The 27,043-nt window shown below is 38.0% G+C and overlaps 1 protein-coding gene across 2 annotated transcripts in view; it reads right to left on the reverse strand.

The window, feature by feature from the left end:
- CPSF4L (cleavage and polyadenylation specific factor 4 like) overlaps positions 1 to 27,043 on the reverse strand; it is a 498,262-nt gene that overhangs the window by 327,664 nt on the left and 143,555 nt on the right. For both annotated transcript variants that reach the window (XM_044085126.1, XM_044085125.1), the window contains exon 3: positions 18,437 to 18,589. In XM_044085126.1, the coding sequence (XP_043941061.1) occupies positions 18,437 to 18,589 (153 nt within the window). The remainder of the gene's footprint in view (positions 1 to 18,436; positions 18,590 to 27,043) is intronic.

Here is a 27,043-nt window from a genome sequence, read left to right on the forward strand (position 1 = left end):
TGTATATATACACAAAGGTATAAACTCACAATAAATATATATAAATAACTTATAAAACTACTTTAATGTAAATACAAATATACATATAAATAAATATATGTATAAAAAATATATACTCATAATAATACTCAAAGATATCCATAAAATACTTATAAAAATATATATATTTCTTAAGATATATATTTTTTAAAAATATATTTTTAAAAAAAATTTTATGTAAATATACCCATAGGGATGCTTATAAAATACTTATAAGATACATATGAGAATACACATAAAAGCACACTTAAAACATATCAAAAACTTACTGAAAGATTTAATGCACAAATGGTCTATCTACTAAAAATGGTTTCAAAGATAACTTATCATTAAGGCCATGCCCCTTGTCTGCAGCTAGCTTAATTATCCACCTAGCTTCTGCTCTCTCTGTCTTATTCCTAATATTACCTAATCTTTCTGTCTCTAGTAACTGTCCTATAACCATGAATCTAAATGCATGTGTGATATCATTCTAGCAAGAGCATTCCCTTCATTCTCTCTATGAATAGCAGAGAGATGCTCCCTAATTCTTTCCCTCAATGTCCTGTTGGTCTTACCTACATAAAAACATTGACATTTTTTGCAGGTAGCTATGTAAATCACATTCCTTGATTTGCAATCTGCATACTCATTAAACTCATACTTGACCTTGGTATCAGGATGTACAAAGACATTAGAATTCATTACATAATCACATTGATTGCAAGTACGACAGGCATAGGTACCCTTTCTCTGTGAAGTAACTCTATTGACAGGTATTTTTTCATAGCATAGCATCCTTTTCAGTGATTTAGTATTTTTATAACTAAAGGCTGGTCTCTCACCTACTATATCTTTAATACTATCATCTAACTGCAAGATGTTCCAATGCCTCTTAATAATATTTACAATGGAGGTATTATTATTAGTAAAGGGAATAACTACCCTTCTCCTATTTACTTTCTTCACTACAGGCTGCTTGTTAACATTGGCATCATGCTTGATATACGGCAATCCTAACTGCTCACGTCCTATATGTCTTCCTTCAAAAGAAAATCATGAGTTCGATAGCCTCTATCTACAAAATCACGTTCTACAGTTACAACTGCTTCCGAAAAAGCATGATCATCACTGGTTATGTGCGAATATCGTTTCAACTGATTCTTGACAATATTCTTATGCACATGCGGTGGGTGCATACTGCTTCTAAGCAAGATGGCATTCCTCCTACATGGCTTCTTGAATACTCTAGTCTCAAAAACACCATTATTTTTCTCCAACGTAACATCTAGAAAATCTATTTTCACCTGTGAAACTGTGCTTGTTAGAGTAAGGAAGGTGGTAGTTCCATTAATATAAGAAACAAAATCTTCCCAGAAACGTCATCAACAAAACGTTTGTAACATTTAATGTACTTAGAGAAATTCAGTTGTTCCCACACATAGACGCTTTCCCAATAAGCTAACACCAGATTGGCATAGGAGTTGGCACATGAAGTGCCCATAGCTACATCTTTAATCTGAAGATAATAGTCACTTCCAAAGGTAAAAACATTATAGTTAAGAACTAACTCTAATAACATCATAATTCTAATAACTTGATTGTTACTCAGCCCTTTACTAATTAAATATAGTCTTAAATATTCAAGACCTATCTCATTGGGAATGCAGGTAAATAGAGACACTACATCCAATGTTACCATATAGTCTGACTCTCTTATAGTTCTATCTTTATTAAAAGGTGCTAGAATTTCTAAAAATTGTTTAGTATCATGTAATACAGATTCAGTAGAGTCTACTGTAGGTCTTAGTTTTTTCTCTACATAGATCGACATAGTCTCTGTCAACCAACCTCTGCCAGATACTATGGGTCTGAGGGGAGGGTAAACCATTGTCTTGTGTATCTTGGGGAGACCTCTTATAGTCGGTATCACAGGTTTTTCTATTAAAAAATACTTATACAAATCACTGTCTATAATGCCACACATTAACATATCATACAAGTCTGCATGCACTGTTTTAATTATTTTATCTAAATCTAATCTAGTTAGCCTTTTATAGGTAGTTACATCTGAGAGCATCTCTAGCATGGCTCTATTATAAGAATTAGTATCAAGTATTACAGTAGCTCCCCCTTTGTCTGCTGGTCTTATTACTATATCTGCATTATTCTGCAAATCATGTAATGCCATTTTCTCATTTTTAGTGACGTTGTAAAAATCAGGTTTAACATTTCCTTCAAACAATTTTAAAAAATCATTACTACACGCTTTCTCAAAACTATCAAGTAGTGGATGTAAGACAGGAATATATACTGATGGTTTTTTGAATAAATTAGTATCAGCATTAATTAAATCACTATTACCAAACTGTAAACCAAGTGCTATATTCCTGGTAAAGCATTTAATGTCCACTATAAGATTACTTACATCAACTCCTTGTGAGGGAATAAAAGACAAACCTTTGTTTAATATTCTCCTCTCACTATCCGATATATTATATGTAGATAAATTCACTATCAAGTCCTCACTACTGGTTTCAGCATTTTATTCTGGAATTCGAACTGTCCTCCAGACATCTTCCTCTTCCTGGTTCCTTGATGTGGAATCCAGTTCTGCCTCTGATCCTGACGAAAAGGAAGGGGGAGGCGAAGTGATGTAATGTCTTGTTCTCCTTCATGCAGATTGCCACTGTTTTATCCTGTCGTCTTCCTTCATACCACTGGTTCTAGTTGAGCAACAGAAACTCCTGAAGGTATTCCATCTGTGGAGGTAGATTGTGTATTTAAGTGTGGCTCCACACTCAGCGTTTCAACTAGAAGGGAAGTCGAAGAAGCAGCTGAGGATGTTCCTTCTACAGAGGTGGACTGTAGATGTAAGCATGGTTCCACGCTCAGCGTTTCAACAGGAAGAGAAATCTACCTCCACAGATGGAATACCTTCAGGAGTTTCTGTCGCTCAACTAGAACCAGTGGTACGAAGGAAGACAACAGGATACAACAGTGGCAATCTGCATGAAGGAGAACAAGACATTACATCACTGCCTCCCTTCCTTTCAGGATCAGAGGCAGAACTGGACTCCACATCAAGGAACCAGGAAGAGGAAGATGTCTGGAGGACAGTTCGAATTCCAGAAGAAAACGCTGAAACCAGTAGTGAGGACTTGATAGTGAATTTATCTACATATAATATATCGGATAGTGAGAGGAGAATATTAAACAAAGGTTTGTCATTTATTCCCTCACAAGGAGTTGATGTAAGTAATCTTATAGTGGACATTAAATGCTTTACCAGGAATATAGCACTTGGTTTACAGTTTGGTAATAGTGATTTAATTAATGCTGATACTAATTTATTCAAAAAACCATCAGTATATATTCCTGTCTTACATCCACTACTTGATAGTTTTGAGAAAGCGTGTAGTAATGATTTTTTAAAATTGTTTGAAGGAAATGTTGTTAAATCTGATTTTTACGTCACTAAAAATGAGAAAATGGCATTACATGATTTGCAGAATAATGCAGATATAGTAATAAGACCAACAGATAAAGGGGGAGCTACTGTAATACTTGATACTAATTCTTATAATAGAGCCATGCTAGAGATGCTCTCAGATGTAACCACCTATAAAAGGCTAACTAGATTAGATTTAGATAAAATAATTAAAACAGTGCATGCAGACTTGTATGATATGTTAATGTGTGGCATTATAGACAGTGATTTGTATAAGTATTTTTTAATAGAAAACCTGTGATACCGACTAGAGGTCTCCCCAAGATACACAAGACAATGGTTGACCCTCCCCTCAGACCCATAGTATCTGGCAGAGGTTGGTTGACAGAGACTATGTCGATCTATGTAGAGAAAAAACTAAGACCTACAGTAGACTCTACTGAATCTGTATTACGTGATACTAAACAATTTTTAGAAATTCTAGCACCTTTTAATAAAGATAGAACTATAAGAGAGTCAGACTATATGGTAACATTGGATGTAGTGTCTCTATTTACCTGCATTCCCAATGAGATAGGTCTTGAATATTTAAGACTATATTTAATTAGTAAAGGGCTGAGTAACAATCAAGTTATTAGAATTACAATGTTATTAGAGTTAGTTCTTAACTATAATGTTTTTACCTTTGGAAGTGACTATTATCTTCAGATTAAAGGTGTAGCTATGGGCACTTCATGTGCCAACTCCTATGCCAATCTGGTGTTAGCTTATTGGGAAAGCGTCTATGTGTGGGAACAACTGAATTTCTCTAAGTACATTAAATGTTACAAACGTTTTGTTGATGACGTTTTTCTGCTTTGGGGAGGTGATCTGGAAAGCTTAGAAGATTTTGTTTCTTATATTAATGGAACTACCACCTTCCTTACTCTAACAAGCACAGTTTCACAGGTGAAAATAGAGTTTCTAGATGTTATGTTGGAGAAAAATAATGGTGTTTTTGAGACTAGAGTATTCAAGAAGCCATGTAGGAGGAATGCCATCTTGCTTAGAAGCAGTATGCACCCACCGCATGTGCATAAGAATATTGTCAAGAATCAGTTGAAACGATATTCACACATAACCAGTGATGATCATGCTTTTCGAAGCAGTTGTAACTGTAGAACGTGATTTTGTAGATAGAGGCTATCGAACTCATGATTTTCTTTTGAAGGAAGACATAGGACGTGAGCAGTTAGGATTGCCGTATATCAAGCATGATGCCAATGTTAACAAGCAGCCTGTAGTGAAGAAAGTAAATAGGAGAAGGGTAGTTATTCCCTTTACTAATAATAATACCTCCATTGTAAATATTATTAAGAGGCATTGGAACATCTTGCAGTTAGATGATAGTATTAAAGATATAGTAGGTGAGAGACCAGCCTTTAGTTATAAAAATACTAAATCACTGAAAAGGATGCTATGCTATGAAAAAATACCTGTCAATAGAGTTACTTCACAGAGAAAGGGTACCTATGCCTGTCGTACTTGCAATCAATGTGATTATGTAATGAATTCTAATGTCTTTGTACATCCTGATACCAGGGTCAAGTATGAGTATAATGAGTATGCAGATTGCAAATCAAGGAATGTGATTTACATAGCTACCTGCAAAAAATGTCAATGTTTTTATGTAGGTAAGACCAACAGGACATTGAGGGAAAGAATTAGGGAGCATCTCTATGCTATTCATAGAGAGAATGAAGGGAATGCTCTTGCTAAGCATACTCTGCGGAATGATATCACACATGCATTTAGATTCATGGTTATAGGACAGTTACTAGAGACAGAAAGATTAGGTAATATTAGGAATAAGACAGAGAGAACAGAAGCTAGGTGGATAATTAAGCTAGCTGCAGACAAGGGGCATGGCCTTAATGATAAGTTATCTTTGAAACCATTTTTAGTAGATAGACCATTTGTGCATTAAATCTTTCAGTAAGTTTTTGATATGTTTTAAGTGTGCTTTTATGTGTATTCTCATATGTATCTTATAAGTATTTTATAAGCATCCCTATGGGTATATTTACATAAAATTTTTAAAAAAAATATATTTTTAAAAAATATATATCTTAAGAAATATATATATTTTTATAAGTATTTTATAGATATCTTTATGAGTATTATTATGAGTATATATTTTTTATACATATATTTATATGTATATTTGTATTTACATCCCTAATGCGTATTAAAGTAGTTTTATAAGTTATTTATATATATTTATTGTGAGTTTATACCTTTGTGTATATATACATATATGTATTTCTCTGCACCTTTAAAAGTGAATGAGGTGATTTAATGTGATTTTACATGGGATACTGATGAAGTGTGCCATTGGTGCTTTATGAGTATTTAAATGTGATGTGTCTCCTGCACTATGTTAAAGTCTGATGAAGCGTTCTTTGTAATATGAAAGCGCTTACTTCTATGGAATAAAAGGATATATTTTACTTCTTTCACCTGGTTTGCTTCGATTGTTGTGGCGTATCTACCTCTTCTACATTTGGACTTTTTTCTGTTTTTTGAGGTGATACCTTACCCTGTTTTTGATCTGTTTTTTGGGTATTAAAATTATTGCTCTTCCACACATTACTAGCAACTTAAGCATGCAGATCTTAACTTTAAAAGTAAACATGCATGCTTTATTCTATAGCTCAAGGTAATTGTAGTAGGCAAGTATAATAGTGCATTCATATTTGGTGGGTTTGGGTTCAATTCCCACAAGTAACAAATACATTCTAATTTCAAAAATATCATTATTTGGCATTAATTTCATCAAAACTGTCATAAATTCCATTTTGTTAATCTGCATTATCTTTAAAAGCACATATGCAATTTATGAATATCACAAGGATTACTTGTTGCAATTCACAATCTTATTTTTGATTTTGACAGATCTTAGCCAACAGTAAAAGTATATTTAATTGTAATAAAGAATTTATGCGACATATAATTGTTCTAATCATTTTTTTTCTCTCTCATCCCACCCCTTCTCCCTCTTTTTTACGTTATGTGTGTGATCACACCATTATGATGTCATATTTTCTGCCAACAAATAAAATGATTTTCAGAACAGGAAGGTAGACCAACTACTGTGGCTCAGCCTGCCAACCCTCCACCAGCTGCCGCACCAACACCCAACACATCTGGGATACATCCTGGCAGTACTGCCTCTGCAGCCTCTGCACTACCTGGGCCATCAACATCAGGTAGAATTGCAATGGCAGCTAGTGCATTGGTGCCCTCTGGGAATATTGCTGGAGGTGGGGATTTTTGCACCCACTGGGAGCTGCCAGAGATGGTGAATGCAGTATCAGAAAGGAGCACTGATGCACGCCGCAGCCATCTGAGGAAGTTGCTCTTTGGACTGCAGAAAAAAACAAACATTAAGCAATCTCAAAGGGAGCTGAGAAAGGTACAATGATGACAGTTCCGAGGGTGAGGACTAGATTCTCAGTCCTCATGCTTGATGGGCATGTGCCTTTGATGTCCCCCAACTTTGTGTTCCTAATCATCCCTGTGTCTGTCGTGTTTGTTCTATTTGTCTACACCTGCTTCTTCACCTACCCACCTAAGCCTGACATGCCTACTTCCCTTCCCAAACATTCATCTCTTTTTGAAACCCCCCCCAAAAAGGGGAACCTTGTTCCATACATAGCTCTCCACTTTGCATGTGTGCCTTTCAACACACTTGATTTGGTACAACAGACTATACAATAGGATTGCATTGACTATACAACATGATTGCATTGTTGTGACCCATCTGTGTTGTGGTGACAGTCCAAATTCATCCAATTTTCTATCCATGTTCATATTACACTGTGAAAGAAGTGGATAGCTATGGTTCTTTCCCAATTCCCTCCTGCACATTCCTATATTGCTTCCTCTTTGTTCTTCCGCCTGCTTTCCCACCATTTTACCACTTTACTATCTACCCCATTTTCACATCTTTAATCTGGTAAAAAAATAGAATCACACACCACACACAACAGAACTTTCCCTAATAAAGCCCTCACTTTTTGTCCTTTGCATTTCCATGGAGTTTGGCATCATTCATCAATGTTTAGCGATGGTGAATGGCTCTTCATATGTCCTAGTTTTTGCCATTGTCCACACTAGTCCGTTTATCCTAGTGCGAATGCTGCTTAAACTCATTACACTAAAGGAAAACAGGGTTAAAGCAAAGTAAAGGCAGTACTTTGAAACATCTGCTCCGAAAGATCTTTAGACTGCTGAATGCAACAAAATGCAAATTCCTATGTGGAGTGTTGACATAAATCACTTGATTGTATATTAAAATGAAAAAAAAAAACAGTGGCTTCAAGGGTTCAGTTCCAGATACATCTGTTATCATTTGTGTATTACATACTTCATTATACACACATTAAAATTTTCCAAAGTTATGATTTCTCATGGAAATATATTGAGTACTACCCACAAATGAGCATCTGAAGTGATATCCGTCCCCACTGCTATCACATATTTAGCTCACCTAGTTCTGCTTGTCATAAGCCTGTTGTCCCTCTCATAAGCCTTCACTACCAGTATCACTTACTTCATGCTACACAGCATGTAATGGTAATAACAACAGACCAAAAACATGCCCATTAATGTTCCATTAAAAAAAACACTGCTAGGTTTATGTTCATCTCTTCTTGTATTCATTCCATCTGCCCAACTACTCTGTACGCATGTATTTATTAGGCTGATGGATGGTGTCTGCAGACTAACTTGACTGTGCTGATAGATAATACTAACATGTTACCTTAATTCAGTAATTTGTCTGTGCACGTGTACTGTGCAATGTTTTAACATCATCTGTAGGATCGTGTTTGACATGTTCAGGTGATGATGAATGAAATTTTCATCTAATGACATGTACAGACTATCCTTATTGTAACAAAGCATACAGCACACACTTTTCAGGATATATGGACAGACAAATAGCATATCTGCTAAGTCAGAAATAATCATTTCAAAACTTGTACCACCTCTTGTCATTTCTAGAAAGCTGGACACACAATTGTAATTTGCTGTGAGGCCTGAAAAACAGCTAATAGTTATACAACTATATAGAGGTAGGCATTAATGATAAAAATTGTGGAAGACACACACATACTTCACTGTAATCACTGCTTGTCACATTTACAGTAATCACATTTACTTATGTAATGCCATCCTGACACCATCTGTAAAAAAAATAAAAATTTGAATGAGCTGTTTTTGAACCCTGTGTTATTTGTGCTCAGAACAAGAGCTCACTGTTCCTGTGCCTGCTGCCTAGCTAGACCGCAGGTGCCTTATTTACACTCACTGCTGTCCAAAATGCTGAGCCATCCATCGCCACTTAGCATGTTTGTGCAAAGGAAGGTGAACCAATAGAAATATTACTCGTTTCCCATTTAAGCAGGGAACCTGGTTTGCTTGTCACTTAACTCTGCATAAGCAGGAAGGCAAGAACAGTTCTTCATGTTCTAAAAGTTATGACACATTTCCAATATTAACTACAGTATGAATATCATAGTATCGTGTCTACTCTCTCTCATAGCATATATTCATACTTACTTCTCAAGCTCAGCTGCTCAAGTTGTATTCATTAAATATACATTTTGCATGCACAAACACTTTGTCATCATTCACACAAATCAGTTTCTTGGTAAAGCACTATGTATATAGGTTGCCCAGTTATTCTTCATCCCATCAAAAGGTATTTAAAGCACAACAAAAGGGAAGGGGACTTCTTTTTCACTGAACAAGTTTACTCAGACTTGTGTGTGCCCTTTACCAATGTACTTGAAAATGATATCTCAGTAATAGGTCTAATGTCAACTACAATACAGAAATAATGAGAACAACTGCATTGTTACATTTGTTAAAGCTTTATACCGATACTAGATACTGACATTCTCTAATACATGCATTACTGTGGACATTAATTCATTAGAATATGAACACTTATGCATTCATGCTGTTTACAAAATGTGTATGTTTGTGTGACTGATTGCTACGTACACAACATATTAAGAACCAGGTACATACAGGTCTCATTTCTGCAACATGAATTCATGACCGCTTATTACATATAGGTTACAAAGCTGTGTTTAAGGTATTTGTGCACATTGTAAGTACTAAAGCAAACCCAAAGCCCATACTTTCCACACAGGTCTCATAACAGTATAGGTTACCTGCAACATAATGATTATTTCATCCTCTATAAAGACCACTATAACAAGGAAAAAAATCAGACTTCAGTGACTGCATGAATATTAACTACTGTACTTTGCAGCTAGAATAAATAGATAGGGATCCAAATTGCACAACACACAAATTGTGTGTTCCTGTATGTGTATCTGTGCATGTGTATCTGTGCATGTGTATCTGTGCATGTGTATCTGTGCATGTGCATAGTCAGAAGATCATGAGTCTGTGTCCTACTGTCATCACTCAAGCTTTATTGAGAACAAAGTTTTACAGTTGTACATGACTACACAGCAGTTTCATACAGCTCTTCCAACTTCATCTTCCCAACATACACTAATGATGTCATCTGCTGTCAAGTGTTCTACAATAGAATACAAGTCAAACTTGTACCATGGTACTTGCATTATTTTCTGTAGCAAGTGTAGACAGGTAGGTTGAGGTTCGAATCTGACTGCAGTGTGTGTGTGTGTGTGTGTGTGTGTGTGTGTGTGTGTGTGTGTGTGTGTGTGTGTGTGTGTGTGTGTTCAGTTAGCGATAAATTCTGGAGACGATTTTAGAGCAATATGCGAGACACTCCTACTAACATCTTCTTCTCACCAGACCTTGATGATGTCATCTGCTATAAAGTGTTGTTTGACAGTATGAAAGCCAGACTTGTGATGTGGTTCTAGCTTGGGTTCTGTAGCTAGTGTATATAGGTAGGCAGACATTCTAATCTCACTGCAGTCAACTTGTATGCGTATGCTCATTCTACTATTAATCTGGAGACAATTTTAAAACCTCATGTGAGACTACAGCTATGTCATGCACTCCTGTCCACTTCTTGTCATCGACATACACTTATGATGTGATCCCTTTCTAAAGTTCACTCTGACAATATTACACTCGGATATCTGTTGGCATGAGCATTAACTACTGTGTATTCTGTTCATTCAAATATGAGTAGGTTGACAATTTTACACCAAGATGTACATTCACATCTATGTAACATACTCCTCCCAACATCATCTTCTCAGCATACAATGATGCCATATTCCTCTATAAAGAGAAGTGTGACAATGTAAAGTTAGATATCTGTGGTGGTGCTACTGTTGTATAGTATGAAATACAACGTGTGTACCTACACAGACCTAATGTTCAAATCTGACCTCATTTAACTGTCATGTGTGTGTAGTTGGTGGCATATTATTGCCAGTATATGATCTTTTGCATCTCTTTTCATTTCAATACCACTCAGGAGAAGCTTTAACACAGCCCAGTGAATCCAAGATCCCCTATTTCCCCTCTGTCAACATAACATGCTTTCTGCAGAACCATAGATGATGTCATCATCTCAAAGGTTCGTTCATAAATTGTGAAGCACAGCCCTTCCATGACCCTCTGTAAGCCATCTGCAGACCATTGGATTTATGATTGCTAATTCTGTCATGGAGTGTTGCACGTCACACATGGACAGAGGCAGTAAATAATACAATCAAACACATACATGAATGCAGCCCTACTATCTACCATTATATAAATATACTGTTTTTTTTTTTAAATGCTATAATAATGGCTAGAATTGAAAGTGATGTTGGCTATTAGCCTAGAACATGTTCTATGAACCCATGAAGATTGCACATGTCAAAGCTGCTGTCAACCACATGTGCTGTGTTTAGGTGTGGATGCACGGTATCCCTACAGTAGTGTATTCCAATCTGTGATTTGAGGTCATGTATTGATGGTCAGTGCTGCCATTTGATTACATGTTACTTCCATAACAGATGTAGTAATATGCCTCTTGAGGACTGTTGACATGGCATGATGCTATGTACTGTATATGGTTGCCTTAGTAAGGCATGTGTTCCTGTAGTGGAATATATTAACATTTTACACATTTCTCATTCAGCCAGCACAGTGACACTTGCATTATAGCACGTGTGCATGTGTATACCTACCATCATGAAATATGTGGCATACAGCAATGTTACACCATACTGATTATATGGGCACATACACCTTTTTCATACACACATTGTAAAGTAGTTATATTCATAAACATATAACCAGTTCAGATTCCCTTGCAACATCAGGGAATTCATTGTATGCACAGTAGCGTTGCTATTCGCAAGGATTATTCATGGGTTTCCCAGCAGCGCTGTGTGATTGTCAGCATTTGTTAACTGTTCTGCATGAACCACATCCACCTCATTTGCAATGTGCCCATATATGGCAGGCAGCAAAGCAATCACACACACCATTCCAATGATAAACATATAGGCATATGATTTGCAAGTTATGTAATGAATGAAATACGTAAAATTGTACAACTATGTTAACAGTTCCACTGTCATGCGATGCATACCTAAGGTTGTATTTAGAGGTGTTAAAAAAAAAAAAAAAAAAAAAAAAAGATTTGTAAGTAAAAAAATCTTAAGTGGAATACACAGCTATGCACACAGATGGTTGTGGATGGCACTACAAATATTCAACTGAAGGCAATAGACAGATTTGGAACAAACTTCACCCCCATCCCCACTGGTCATCACCCACCAAAATATACATGCAAACATTATTCAGCATATTGTCTCAAGAAAGCAGCTCATCTGTGCACTCTAAGGCTAAAAACACAGTGTTGATTAGCCCCAACAACATCCCAGGTTGCCTCATCAATAAATTAAAACGTGACCTAGTGGACACATTTGGATCCCTACTTAACCATAGCCTCCAGACAGGCTATTTTCTGGCAGAATGGTGCACAGCAACAGTCATCTGTGTGAACAAGGGGGACCATTACCCGACACAGGTAATTACAGACCTATAAGCCTGACTAGCCTCATCTATAAGTCAATGGAAAGAATCATTATGGACCTTATCAACAAGGACATAGGTACTCTCCTGACTGTGTAACAAACCCATTTTTTTATTTGTTAAGGCTAGATCATGCCTGTTAAATCTGGATGAGGTAAAGAATGTGCATCCCACCTAACCTGACCTGGCCAAGGCATTTCAGACAAATTCTCATGTGGGTATTGCAGAAAAACTGTATCAGCTGGCTGATAGACTGCAGAAAGTATCAATTCACACAAATGATTGGTGCCAGAGCCATGGAGATGCACTAAATGCTCAAAAATGCATAATTATTCCCTTTTGTAAGGCAAATAAACCAAGCTAATTACAATACAGACAGCGCACACCAATGAGTGGACCCTGTGATACACCAATGAGTGGCCCCAGTGATACATGATCTGGATACTCAGGTAGATAGTAATTGTAAGTTTGACCACCATGTGTCCACACTGGTGACAAATCCCTTCTATGTGGCACAACTCATATGTATGGGCTTGTCATCCAGAACAAAGGATATTATAATTCCATTGTACTCATCCCTTATTACAACAATAATTGAGAATAATGCACACTTTTATTCAGCACACATCAGCAACAGTTGGAACAACAAGAGATTTTGCACAAGGAAGTTACAGGGTGTAAAAGACAAGTTCTATGTAGAAAGACTGAAAGCCATTTTTCAGTAGTCTGTTGGGGACAGAATACAAAAGGCCAATTTGTGCCCAGCTTACAGGACATTCTGCAATCTGACTGATGGAAATGTTACACATCGATAAAGCAAACTGCACGAGGGTTACTCGTACCAAGGATGTTAACATAGCCTCTGACATAATAAATCATGTTAGAGAAATCGAAACATCTCTGAAACACTACCCCTTCTCTGGAACGAGCTTTCCATTTACATGAAACAAAGGCCTTTCCTGACCCTATTCAAGTGCAGCCTACATTAATGGATGGTTAATGGTAATTGTATTCTTGGTGTTGCACTCATGGATTGAGGCTGTTGGTATAACATAACATAGCATAGGCTCATAACTGTGTGAACTTTGTTCACATAGCAATTTAAAATTGTGAAACTCATGTTAAATACAGCTAGGCTTTTACGTCATCTTGGAGCATTAACCTAGCACTCTCCTATTAACCTATGAATGTATGAAGTCCAGGTGTATCCTAGGTACAGCTACAGTGCGACTGTAGTGTCATGGATATAACAGTACATCACATCAGTATTACCACTTGACAGTTTGTATGAACACACATGCATGCACATCAGGATTTCATGCCAGTATAACATTTTCACTGGCAATGTCAGGGAGACGGTGAGTATGTGACATATGTCTTGAGGTTTGAAATGCGCTTATACAGTGTATTCCATTCATTGTTTGCTATGTCAACAATATCACAGCAACAGCGTCTTCACTCACTGATGCTAGACTTTGCACTGCTGTAGTTTCTGTGACGTGGGCATAGATGATGTATTGCTATCAATCTCTCATTATAACACACCACTTCTTCAGATGCTTCAGATGATACCTATTGCTACTACATGTGGCAGATGCATGCAATATACAACTGTGTAAATGGAATCCAGTCATAATAGTGTGTTGTTTGTAAGTGCGGTTATCCTCATGGCTGATACTTTTGTCAGCCAGGGATGCTTTACTCGTGTATTACATTTGGCACAGTGAGCTTGCACACATCTTGTTGCCCATACATAACTACTCCTAGGGTATGCATACCAAAGAGGAACTGACAGTGCAGATTCCCTTCAGAGTACTATACAAGATGCATGTGTGATATGTATTTCTGTGTTGCACTAAGTAAATACAGACATCACTGACAACATTGCTGGCAAGGGTTTGATTCTTGTACGTGTGGCTTATGTGCCATACCAGCCTATCAAATGGCCAGGATTGCCCCTGTATTCAACTCCAAGTTTTACACTGCCCCACTTAACCACTCCAAAGACAGTTTATTGTTGCAAAAGTCACCACCGTCTTCCCCTTATAGAATACCAGTAATTATAGCTGTAAATGTCTGTTCCTGCAGGACATGTATAATAACTTAAACTCACTTATTTTGGCAGTGTCGCAGATTAATGTTTTTAATATTTCAAAACTGTTTCTGATTGTGCCTGCTTCTTTCAGCAGTTGTCCATGAGTCTGTTTCTATGTCTGAATGACTGAAGTATGCCATTTCAGTCATATTCAAACATGTAATTTTGCAGATTTTCAGAACATGCACATACCCTCTATTGTATGTACCATCCTTGCTAAATAAAAGCTAAGAAAAAACAATCTCTTGCACCAAAGTCCTCTGCACGTAGCAAAATCCAGGAATATCCAAAAAACAGGCAAGCAGAGAACAACCACGTCGAATAAAATACCATAAAACTTTATTTTAACAGATGAGCGCTTTCAGGCCATATGCCCTTCATCAGATAGCACACAGTATAAAACCTCACATATTTAAAATAAGTATCAACATATTACATTTCCATAAATTGCCCTCCTTTTCTTCAGGATGGGTTTTAAAGGTATAAAACCATTAATACCAGGAGACCTATCTGCTCCTAATCTCACTATCCATCTGGTTTCAGCACATTCTGTTTCATTAACCAAATTGCCCCCCCTGGTGTTTGGAATCACAACCTGCATCACCATAAATAAAAATGAATGTGAAAGATTATCCTTTATATGTAATGCCAAAGCATTACGCTCATTACCAAGTCTAATATCTGACAAATGTTTATAAATCCTGGTCTTAAACATATTGTTGTTTTTTCCCACATAATGTGTTTCACATCCTTGACATACAGCTATATATACCAAGTTATTGGTTTTACAATCAGCATATCCCTTAAAAACATACTGTTTATTGGTCCTAGGGTGTACAAACACTTGATCGCAAAATAAAATGACAAGCTTTACATTGATAACATGGGAAGGTACCTTTGCTGTTAATCCTAATACTTTTCTTATTACTGGGTTCCTTACATAACATATCCTTTAGGTTCTTATTCCTCCTAAAAATAAATTTCGGGGCATTCCCTATTAGTGTCTTAAGTTCAGGGTCAGTATACAATATTTGCCAGTGTCGTTTAATGATGTCACAAATATTACCCACATCGCTGCTGTAAGTGAGGACCATCTTAATGCCCTCCCTATCATTACCTTTAATAGGTGCTCTATTCTTCCTTACCATATCATGCATCCTTCTGTTCATCCAGGGTTTAGCTGTATTGTTCCTCTTAATTTTACTTTGATCTATTAGGGAACTTACCCTGTCAAATTTATAACCTCGTCCTGCTAAATTATGCTGGAAGCGTTCCACTTCCTCATTGAATTTGTTATCCTCACTACATATCCTGGAAATCCTACACACTTGTCCTTTGACTATGTTGTCAAAAGTGTGTCGTGGATGCATGCTGTCATGATGAAGTAAATTGTTGCGCCAACACTCTTTCCTAAACAGTGAGGTGGTAACCCTCCCTGTCTCATCCCTTTCCATTCTAACATCTAAAAAATCTATAGTGATGGTGGAATAATGAGTAGTAAACCTAAAAAATGCAGAATTGTCTTCTAAATATTGAACAAACATTTCTAACTGCTGTATATCTCCATCCCATATGAAAAAAACGTCATCTACAAAACGTACATAAAAACGTAAATAGTGTCCATGCATATGTAGAATTAAATATAACCAGATCTTCCCAATACGCCAACACCAGGTTGGCATATGAATTAGCACAGGGTGTGCCCATAGCAACACCGTGTTTTTGTCTATAATATGTGCCTTGACAATAAAACACGTTATTTTCCAAAACTACTTGCAATAATTTACACACACATTGAACTTCATCATTATTAAACTGTGTTTTGCAGCATAATAACTGTTCTATTGCATGAATTCCATAAGTATTATCAATAACAGTAAACAAATTGTTAACATCCAATGTCACAAACATTGACCTTGTCTCATTAACTTGTTGATAAATACTCTGAAACAGAACCCAAAAAATGTGCTGTGTCCCTTAAAATCCTTGGAACATCCTCTACTATGGGTCTAAGTATAGTCTCCACCCAGATGGATATATGCTCTGTGACCCAACCCCTGCCTGACACAATAGATCTCAGGGGTGGGTCTTTAGCATCCTTATGAATCTTAGGAAGGGCTTTAAACATCGGTGTGACCAAATTTTGTATGAACAAAAAATCACTAAGATCCTCATTAATAAAACCTGATGAATGCATATTCCTAATAGTGCTATGTACTTTCTCTATATGGTTATTAACCATAATAGGACTCATCCTAGTAAAAGTATGCACATCACTAAGCATCATATTTAATTTCGAGCACTACATTGATTTATTCATGATAACAATTGCCGTCCCCCTTATCTGCTGGTTTCACAATGATGATGTCATTTTGTGTTAATTCTTGTAACGCTTTCTTTTGTTCAAGAGTTAAATTGTAAAACTTTTTCTTCCTAAACGTATTAAAATACTCTTCAAATTCTTGTTCACACATTCTAATAAAAACATTTAATGCTGGATTGAAAAGTGGCATAAAAGTACTAGGATGTTTAAGTTTTATAACATTACTAACATTCTTATTTGCATTGCCAACGACATTTCTAGTAACCTGGTACATCTGTTTTTAACATCACATTTCTTGCGAAACTTAAAATGTCTAAAATCACCTGACTGTGCTCTGCTAGAGCCTCCGGTACAAACGTCAGTCCCTTGTTAAGTACTTCCAATTTTATGTCATCCAGAACAATATCTGAAATATTAACAACAAAGCGCTCATCTGTGAAAATAAAGTTTTATGGTATTTTACTCTACGTGGTTGTTCTCTGCTTGCCTGTTTTGGATATCCTTGCTAAATACTCTCTTCAGTGAGCATGTCAGTGAAGTTTATAGCACAAACATTCATCTCCAATGACATGTAACCTTGTGCGACAGCCACATCTATACGATCATGTGGGATGATATAAATATACTTGCACAGGGACAGCAGTGTGTCCTGTGCTATCTACATATGTGCTTAATGTTATGACACTGACTTGTCTTGGGAGTGTACATACATTGATATATCCTATCTTCTGCACATTGCCATATTTTTACATGTCCTCTTCCTCTTTCTTCATTCTTGAATTATTCATGTCTGTGGCCATTTTAAATCAGCACAATTTCCCTGCCTAGTATATTTATGTTGCATTGTATTTGCCCTTGCTGATCTCCCCAACATGCATTTTTTTTCAGTCTGCAAAAACTTGTTGCAGTATACACTACACTTTTCTATAATGAGTTAATACTGCAGTCATTGCAGTATTTTCACCCAATAGTCATTGTGGCTGTCTGTACAATCTCGCATAGCAAGTTCTACCACAAGCAAACTTGTATGCATGTTCTTTTCGAGTTCGTGCTGCTCTGCTCAGTTTCCTGGCTGACAGCACTGTTGCTGCCACAAAACCTCACTTGCATCCACGCAAGCATGATATACAGCATGCATATGCAATTAGTGCTACTGCTCATAGCGCAAACACAAACTCCCTGTCGGCTGTCTCACAAAACCTACACAGAGTTTATTGAATACCCAGGACTGCCTTTTTTATGCATGGCCTTTGTCTAAAGAGTCTCCTGTGAACATATAAGCTGATGTCACAACCAGAATATAAAGAAAAAAAAAACAGTATTATCAGTTTACAAAAGACACAAAAACAAAAGCCAAAAGAAGAAATCAACATCATTAGCTGTAACAATACTATAACACTGATTTGGCTGATTTAGTTGAAAATCAAAGTGTAATTTTTAACTATTGCTAGGCAACTTTATTGACTCAGGAACTACCAAATTTTTAAGGTCTAAGAACAAACTGTATTGGTTTCCTTACCATATTTGGAATAGAAGTAGCATTCTGGCATCTTTGTCATATCATACTCATGCAGAAACTCACAGTGATCCCCTTTCTTGCAGAGTCCCCGTAGCCAGTGTTTGCATACAATGGTCTTTTCACCAGTGACATGACGAAAAGGGCATAGAGGTCCTTAAAAATGAAAGGAAAAAAGTACTTCTATGAGGGCAATGGATTCAGTGCAGCACTTCAGATACAAGAGTGGAGTCTTACGAACAATGTAGTGTAAAGATGACTGGTAATAGAGATGTTGCTGCTATTCCACAACAAGAGCAAAATGTTATGTTCTGCAGGACTTACCATCACTGGTACAGTAAGCAGGTTCCAACTAAGGAAATGTTAAAAGCAGGTATTTCAGTAATATGGTAAAAGTAATTAGGTCCTCTACCAGGGAAATGGTTTAGCATGCAAACCTGTATTGACCGCACTCTAAGGAAGATATTTCATAAAAAAAACAGGTAGGTTAAGTATAATTTATCTGGCAAATGCAGGATTTATTGCAAAACTGATAATTGCATTTTCTGCTTTGCAATGTTGTTACATCTAACCAGGAAAAAAAAATAAGCCTCAGTAACTGATGACTGTAACAAAGGTAATCAATAGTAAATAAATGATACATAACTCTAGCAAATTTTAATAGGACCACATGACCAAAAGTCAAAGTACAGTTGTGTAAGTTGAACTTACCATAACAGTAGATGTTCAGATGATCACAGCTGCAGTAGCTTTAGCTACGTGGGTTATATTCTGCTAAGGATATAACAGCTGGACAGATTCCAAAGCTTCAGGACACCTTCCACTCTTCCAAACTGTCAAGCAGCTCGTGATGAGCTTCCAAACTGTCAAGCAGCTCGTGATGAGCTGACTAAAAGGACAAGTTTGGGCACAAAGCCTTTTAGAGCTTTCATGCCAGCAGAGAGAGGGAAGCTGAACCCTGAAAGGACAATGCTAGAAACAGAAAACAAAAATGTCCACACCCTGCAATAAAAAGCACACCTAAAAACAAAAGGAATGAAGGGAGGGCGGGAGCGGTTACTGCAGAAATGATCGTGTAAACATCCACTGTTACGATAAGTTCAACTTGCACAGCTCTACTATGTTCTTCATATTGATCACTGCTGCAGTAGCTTTAGCTATATGGGTAGATTACCATAACTAACTATATTGGGGAGGTGGAAGGAGAAGGGTCCAAGAACCCCTTGAGAATGGTCCTAGCAAAACTTGATCTACAGCTAGAAAGGAATCAAGCTTATAGTGCTTTATAAAAGTATGCAGAGAACCAAATAGCAGCTTCTAGAACACTTCTAGAATCCAGCCCTTTCCAAAAAGCCATAGATGAAGCCAAGGCCTTGGTAGAGTGACCCATGACCCTGTCTGGAACAGATTTCTCATGGTGAGTATAGCAAAAGGTAACAGCCTTAAACACCCATTTGGAAATACGTTTGACACAGGTTGTCCTTTAAAAGTTTTATAGACTGTCCATTAAAATACAACACTTAGCTTTAAAAGTAAATTTTCCTGAAGAGAAAAGTAATAAAACATTAGTAGATATAAGAAATGAAGGTTTCCCCCCAAAAGGGGAATTTATCTGCCCAGTAAATAAAACGACAAGATGACAGTCAATCCTCAAAAGCCTCAGAGGAATGTACTCTTTGGCAGCAGTATACAACCCATATAGCTAAGGCTACTGCAGCAGTGATCAACACAAAGAACATTCCAAGTGGTGTTAACATCTGCATTCATTGCTTTTATAAGCTAGCAAACTAGAATATGACCACCATTAAAAACAAACTACTGTTCATCATTCTCAGTACTCTTTGCACTGGTTACAGTACAACAACTTCACTTAAGTTATTATGCCTTAATTCATACTACGTTTGATAGGCCCGTCTTGAAATTAAGCCTTGCAGATAGCACCAAAAGTTTGTGCTGAATTATTAGAAGAGCAGATTTGTTAGCCCAGTTCAGCTTGTGAGTGTTGCTCTAAAACTGTCTTTCACATTTAATGCTTTTCTTCAGTTGTAGGGAGATAACTGAAGATTTTTCTCCAATACCAGTAAAGCCCTCAAAGCTTTTGTTACTTCACACTCAGCTCTCATACTAAAGTCAGCAAAAAAAAATCAGTGTCAGATCTAAATGCATAATGCGAGTAATACATCTTAGTATTAACTCCAAGGAGCCTTTGCCTACTGGTCTTTCACACCTTTCTTCCACATTAAGTTTAATATTCTACTTTCTCAAAACAAGGACTTGGTCTGGATCTAATGGACCTGAGCTTAAATCTATGAAACAGTGCTGTACATCCTAACAAAACTAATCACTGGCTGTAACAAGATGGCCATAGGTACCTTTGTATAAACATTTCTTTACAAATCACACATAATAGTTGGGGTCTATAGACTAGGTTTATCAGTTTGATGGACTTTCATTTGTCCCTCTGGATTCTGTGCGTTTTTTTAAGACATCTGTGAATGGCTTATGTTAGTGACTATCAGAGTCTATAACAGTAAAGCAGAGAGAAGGCTTTAGTATTCCACAGTCTGCACACCTGGAGGTGATCAGTCAAGGCACTTAAATGATTCCCATCTAAAAGGTATGACTAGTCACATTCACAGAGAAGCATGCTTTCTTTATCCTTGGGATCCAGCTGCAATGTAAAGTGAATTTTATTTGCAAACATAAGGGAGAGCAAAAAGAAGTGAAAAGTATGGCACATTGCCCAGAAACATGATACAAGCCACTGGAAGATGGGGAGCAGTGTGAGGTTTTTAAGAGCACAGGGAAAGGAAAAGGTTCAGTACCTCAATGAATTTTATCACTGGTACTTCCTGTGTTTTATCACTCATGCTTGTGTTTTGTTGTTCTTTTATGATTTGTGATTTACCGCTTTTGTTTGAGAGACTGATTTTTGCTACTGTTCAGTTTGCTGTTGGGTGGGACCTGCATAAACCTCCCCATCTCTAAGCACAAGAAATCTGGACACAGCCAAAAATAATTGGGGGGTGGGGGAGGCCCCAGAACAGGGACAAATTTTAAATTCTGCTCTTATAAACTTAAAAATTACTAGAATAATGTTTTTGTGTACATTAATGTCCCAAAGGATATGAAGTCTGAAACTCATTCATCATTTAGTGACTTCAATTCTCAATGAGTTATCAGAAAACCACAAATTCTATGAAGAACAGACCAAAATATGAAGCAAAAGTCTGGACATTCTGTGAAATTCTGGGCAGATGAGAGGTATGGATCTGCAGAAATTACTGGCAAGTAGGAAAACTAGGATCCGAATTATAGAAGAGCTTAACTATTCAAGATTATTTCAAGGGTGCTGGGGGGCGGTATAATGGTTGAGGTGTTTACATCACAGTTACAAGGTTTTAGTCTAATCTTTGAAAGAAATTGACTAGGCTTTCAATGGCTGAAGGACAGCTAGTCTGGGACTTACCTATGAGCCCATGTCTGTCTAATGCTTGATGATTAGCAGTGGTTGCGTTTGTGGCTATGGATTAGGAGTATGGAGAGTTAGCTGACTGGCAGCTACTGACCAATTAGATTTTGTGTAACATGCATAGTATGCTTGGCATTTGCTTGCTGAAACAGTGGTTTGGCTTTCTGATTTTGTTTTCCATTCAGGTAATTGCTGCAGTTTTCTACCACAGAGAGAATTAAATTACTTCTTGTAATAATAAAGGGAGGGGATTTCCCCAATATATGTTTGGCAGGATAATTTTTCATGTTTTCAATTTAGTCTTTACTTTATTTCCTCTGGTTGGGTTACTACCGGCGTCAGTTCACGGACATGAGATTACATTTTGAGCTGGTCCAATGTTTATTATATAGATAGAGGTATACACACACATGGCTAAAACTCATCTGGTTGACTCTTGATTTAAATCAACTTGTATTTTGGCTGTCACAGTCATTCAGTTGTGAATTATGTCGATCTATGCAGTAGTCAAACCTGCTTTGGCTGACTGTGCAGGTATGTAGGTGACTGCAGTGCAGTCGTGGTTGTGTGACCATGCAGTTAATATGTAGGCAGGGGAGTATTGGAGTGAGGTCCCCAAGTAAATGCATGGATGGGTGCATACATTTTTGTTTTCAAAGGAGAAGGGAAGACTAAAATACTTTTTCATTCCACAGAATTCCTTGTGTAATGAGGACACTTGGATTAAGTGAGTTTGCCTGCATAATCTTTTTTACTGTTGTACTATATTGCCTGCCTTGAATTTCTAATGCCTCCTTCTGCTACTGATTTTAAAGCTCTCATTTTGTGCGCATGTGATGATATGGGCAAGTGCCAGCATAGTCAACTGGAGTTTTGTAAAGAATATGTCCTTTGAATATCAAACTGATTTATACAAGATGCTTGTGCTACAAATTTATTAGAACTGTATGTCATTTGTATATCAAACTGATTATGCACAGATGCTTGTGCTAAAACTCATTTGTGAGCTTTGCTTGTGTTGAAATGCATCAACAGTGCGCCCTGCTGAAATGAAGAGAAATGTGTGTGTATTTTTGTAGCTGAATTAAATGTATATGTCTTAATAGAAGATACTGGTAGAGCAGAGGTTAACTTTAAGAAAAATGGGAAATGTAAATGAGCTGTGAACCCCTCAAAAGGTACCTCACAGTGCTGAACAGGACCGGCGACATTGGGTCTGGTACACAGCCTTTGTCCATTAGCTCAGTGAAATGAGGGGAGGCCCCAGGCACTGCCATGAACATTTGGATGTGTATTGTGGCAGTTTGTGATAACTTCCTGTCTCAGCTTCAAAGAGGAATACTATAAGAACCTAGAATCAGGTGACCAGATGAGGTAATTCTGCCAGCCCTCTTGGAAATTATATTTTATATATATTACAAAGAGAAATCTTAGAGTATAGAATAGGAAGCCTGAGTAGAAAAACCCTTATGCACAGCATCTTGCCTTGTGGTAATAACTACTGAACAGTAAAATTCTTAGATTCAGTCAGGAATATAGTGAAGCTTAGTTTAGATATTGTTTTTCTTCATTTGTCTGAGTCTGTCCATCAATGCTCTTTTCAATATTTCCTGTAATCTGACCTCTGTGGTTTACTGTGTATATATATTCAGTATTTTCATGTACTTTTATTATTAATATATTTAAAACTTTTATTGTGGCTGAAGGTACTTAACCTTTGAGTGTGCTTATAGTTGGTAGCACCGTGTGGGCCATTCCAGAAGGCCTAGCCAGCTTGGTGAACTTCTACCATTTGCATTAGTATGAATATTACACTGTATAATTAGACACCCTTTGTTAAGGGCCATAGAGTAGCTGATTGTGAACCTATCTGGTGGCAGTGATAACTACCTTATTCTCTGGGCATAAGAGGGAACAGCAGGTACATCTGTGCCAGCCTTTCCCAGGTGCATGTTCATAGGTTCATAGGTGTGTACTAGGCTAATGGCCCTGGAGCCTTTACAAGCTTAGCCCCTAGAAGTGCCCTGGCATCGTGATGCCCAACATTAGTTCCCAGTATCTCTATCAAGTAGAGCCACTGCAGTGATCCCTGGGGTGAACTTTCTATTTCCCATCCACTCATCAAGGATTTCTCTTGAAGGGGGACAGTGAGGTGCTCTGTTTGACATGTATGGCAAGTCTTTTCCAAAGCATGGGCAGTCTTCTGGGTTATGAACCTGTCCCTCCAGCATGTTCTGTTGATTGCGGTAATGAGGTGGAGGTCTCTGGAGCATGTAGTGCGGAGGGATTTGGATTTCTTTAGATGTAGCATTTCTACCAGAGCTGGGTCAGACATGGCTACAAGTCAAGCAGAGATCACCTCTTAGTAGACGATATGAGACAGAGAATAGCTGGAGGTTTTTTTTTAGTCTGTCCATGTAGGACATGTGTTGAAGGCCTAGGATCCTCTTCATGAGGTACTTTTGTGGCCTTTCCAGCTGTTGCATGCATCTAGTGAGGTACATGCAAAATGGGGTATTATACTCTAGGACTGGCCTAATGAGGGAATAGTAGAGAGAGCAAGAGAGATGATTACCTCTTTTCCTGGATGCAAAACCTTTGGTAATGAGATGTACCACATAGAAGGACTTTCTGACCACAGTGGTAATGTGGTGGTCAAAGGACAGGTTGCAGTCAACCTGTGTCCCCAGATCTCTTAGAACACCTTCAGTATCCAGTGGGTTTCCATCAATGTAGTAATTAGTGGGAACTGAGTTTTTCCCAAAATGGGATGCCAATGCAGTTTTTGGCATTAACCTTAAGGCCATGGTTTTGACACCAGTCATTGGTCTCAGTGAGGCCTTTCTGTATGATGTCTACATCACTTGGGGAGTTAATAATGGCTCCCAGATTGCAGTCGTCTGTGAACATGGTCAACCGGAGTCCCTCCATATTGGCCTGGATGTCTGAGAAGTAGATGCCAAATGGGAGAGGACCCAGGACCAATCCCCTGTGGGACTCCACTCATGACTGGTTGGCAGTCTGACTGAGTCCGCTACATTGTGGGTTCTGTGAACCAATTTGCAACCCACCTAGTGATATAGGGGGTTGATGCCTAGTTTGGTGAGTTTATCAATAATTCCCGAGTGGGAAATGGTAGCAAAGGCCTTGGCCAGATTGAGGTAGGCTGTATGAACTGATTTGTCCTCATCCACAGCTCTGGTGACTGACTCAAAGAAGTCAACCAAGTTGAGCAGGCATGATCTACATTTCACAAAACCAGATTGCGTGGAATCTAGAGTTTGGAGATTCCCTATATCCTTGTCAATTAGGTCCATGATGATGTGCTCCATAGCCTTACATATCAAACTCGTCAGGCTAATGGAGCGATAGTTCCCAGGGTCTGTAGTCACTCCCCCTTTATGGAGAGGGATGACTGTAGCAGTGCACCATTCGGTAGGGACAAACCCTGGAGGTGTGGCTGTGATTGAACAGGGCACACAGATGTGGTGCCAGCTCACTTTGTAGTTCATGCAGAACACATCCAGGGATATTGTTGGGTCCCATGGAAGATGTATTCCTGGCCTTGGACAATACAGCTTTAACCTGTGCTGCAGTAATTCTGAGTGCCTGGCATTCCTCCGGTATCATGATTGGTCCTTTGGGGGGGGGTGAGGGGGATAAAGTTGACACCGAATCTGTCGGCCAGTATGTTGGCAATATCTGTTGGCTCAGTATAGGAGCTACCATTGTGCAGTAACTCAGAGCAAACTTGGGTATTGCCATGGAGATTCTTGATAACTATAGAAGGCTTTGTGGTTGTTTTTAGTGTCTGCCACACTTCTGCCTTCATAGCTGGCTTTAGAGGTTTTGATGAGGGGATCTCAACTTTTTGTTGAGGCTAAGAAGACAGTTTTTCCAGTCTTGGGACTTCACCTTTTTCTGCAACAGTTTCTTCCTTCTGTTGTAGAGTTTATTAATGGCAGAGGACCACCAGATTGGCTTCCTTTTTTTGGAGGAGAGCGTCTTGGTTCTGTTGGGTATGGCTAGTCCCATGCATTTATGTACATGTTCGTACAGTGCATTGGTGCATGATTTGGCAGTCATGCATCTATTTTCCATTTTCATGGGTGCTGTGAAGTTAGCCACCTCTGTTTTTAGCAGCCCAAAGTCAACTTTGGAGAAGTTTTTTATGGCGGTCACCTATGCTGGGGGTGTGGATGAGATGTGGATTTCCATGGTGATTAGTTTGTGGTCAGAGCTAACCAGAAAGAAATTGACTACTGGTGTAGAGCAATGGTTGCTTATGTTAGTAATAACCAGGTCAAGGATGTTGCTTCCTCTAGTGGGGGTAAGAATGAGCTAGGCAGGGCATTGGAATTGATGAATTCCAGGAGGCATTGGGCCAGTGTATTGGTGCAGGAATAGTTTTCCCAGTTGATAGAGAATTAGTTGAAGTCACCTAGTATGAGAGTGTTTGGCTGGACCCTAATAGTTTCCAGATGCTTAGGAACATAGAGTGAGAGTCTTGGGACAAGGTTGGGGACCTATAGCAGGCTACAACCTGAAATTGCCATCTTACCCAGTGTTAGTTGTACCTGAAGTATCTCAGATGCATTATACTGGGCTACTAAGTTTGAAGGTGTGCATATCCATTATGAATATGGAGACACCACCACCTTTGGAGCTTTGGTCCATGTTCTGGTGCCAAAAGGTGTGGAATGAGTTATATCCCGGAAGCGCAGGGGTGCTTTCTGCTGCTTTAAAGCAGGTCTTAGTTACAGCGCAAATGTCGATATTCTCCATTTTGAGGAGTGCTTCAAAAAAGTGCATCTTGAGATTTAGACTTCTAGCATTGAGCAGCATGACCCTCAGATTGCATTTATTTATAGCTGTTATGGTGGTAATTTGGTCTTTGGAACATCACCTAAAAAGGCATAATAGGGTTGGCAAGAGCCTTAGCCAGTATCCGGAAACCCAGGGGTGACAAATGCAGGCCATCTCTGGCAAAGCATTGAGGTCTATCAATCATGTCATCTCAAGCAGACAGATACTGGATCCCAATTGTACCCACTTTCAGATGAGACATTAAACAGATGCGACAGCTGCTTTAGTTTGTAGCAGCTCAAGTAGATATAAAAGATACCATGGAAACTTGT

Source organism: Protopterus annectens, chromosome 10.part0 (genome assembly GCF_019279795.1).
Source record: "Protopterus annectens isolate FY-2018-M chromosome 10.part0, PAN1.0, whole genome shotgun sequence".
In the NCBI taxonomy this organism is placed as follows: Eukaryota; Metazoa; Chordata; order Ceratodontiformes; family Protopteridae; genus Protopterus; species Protopterus annectens.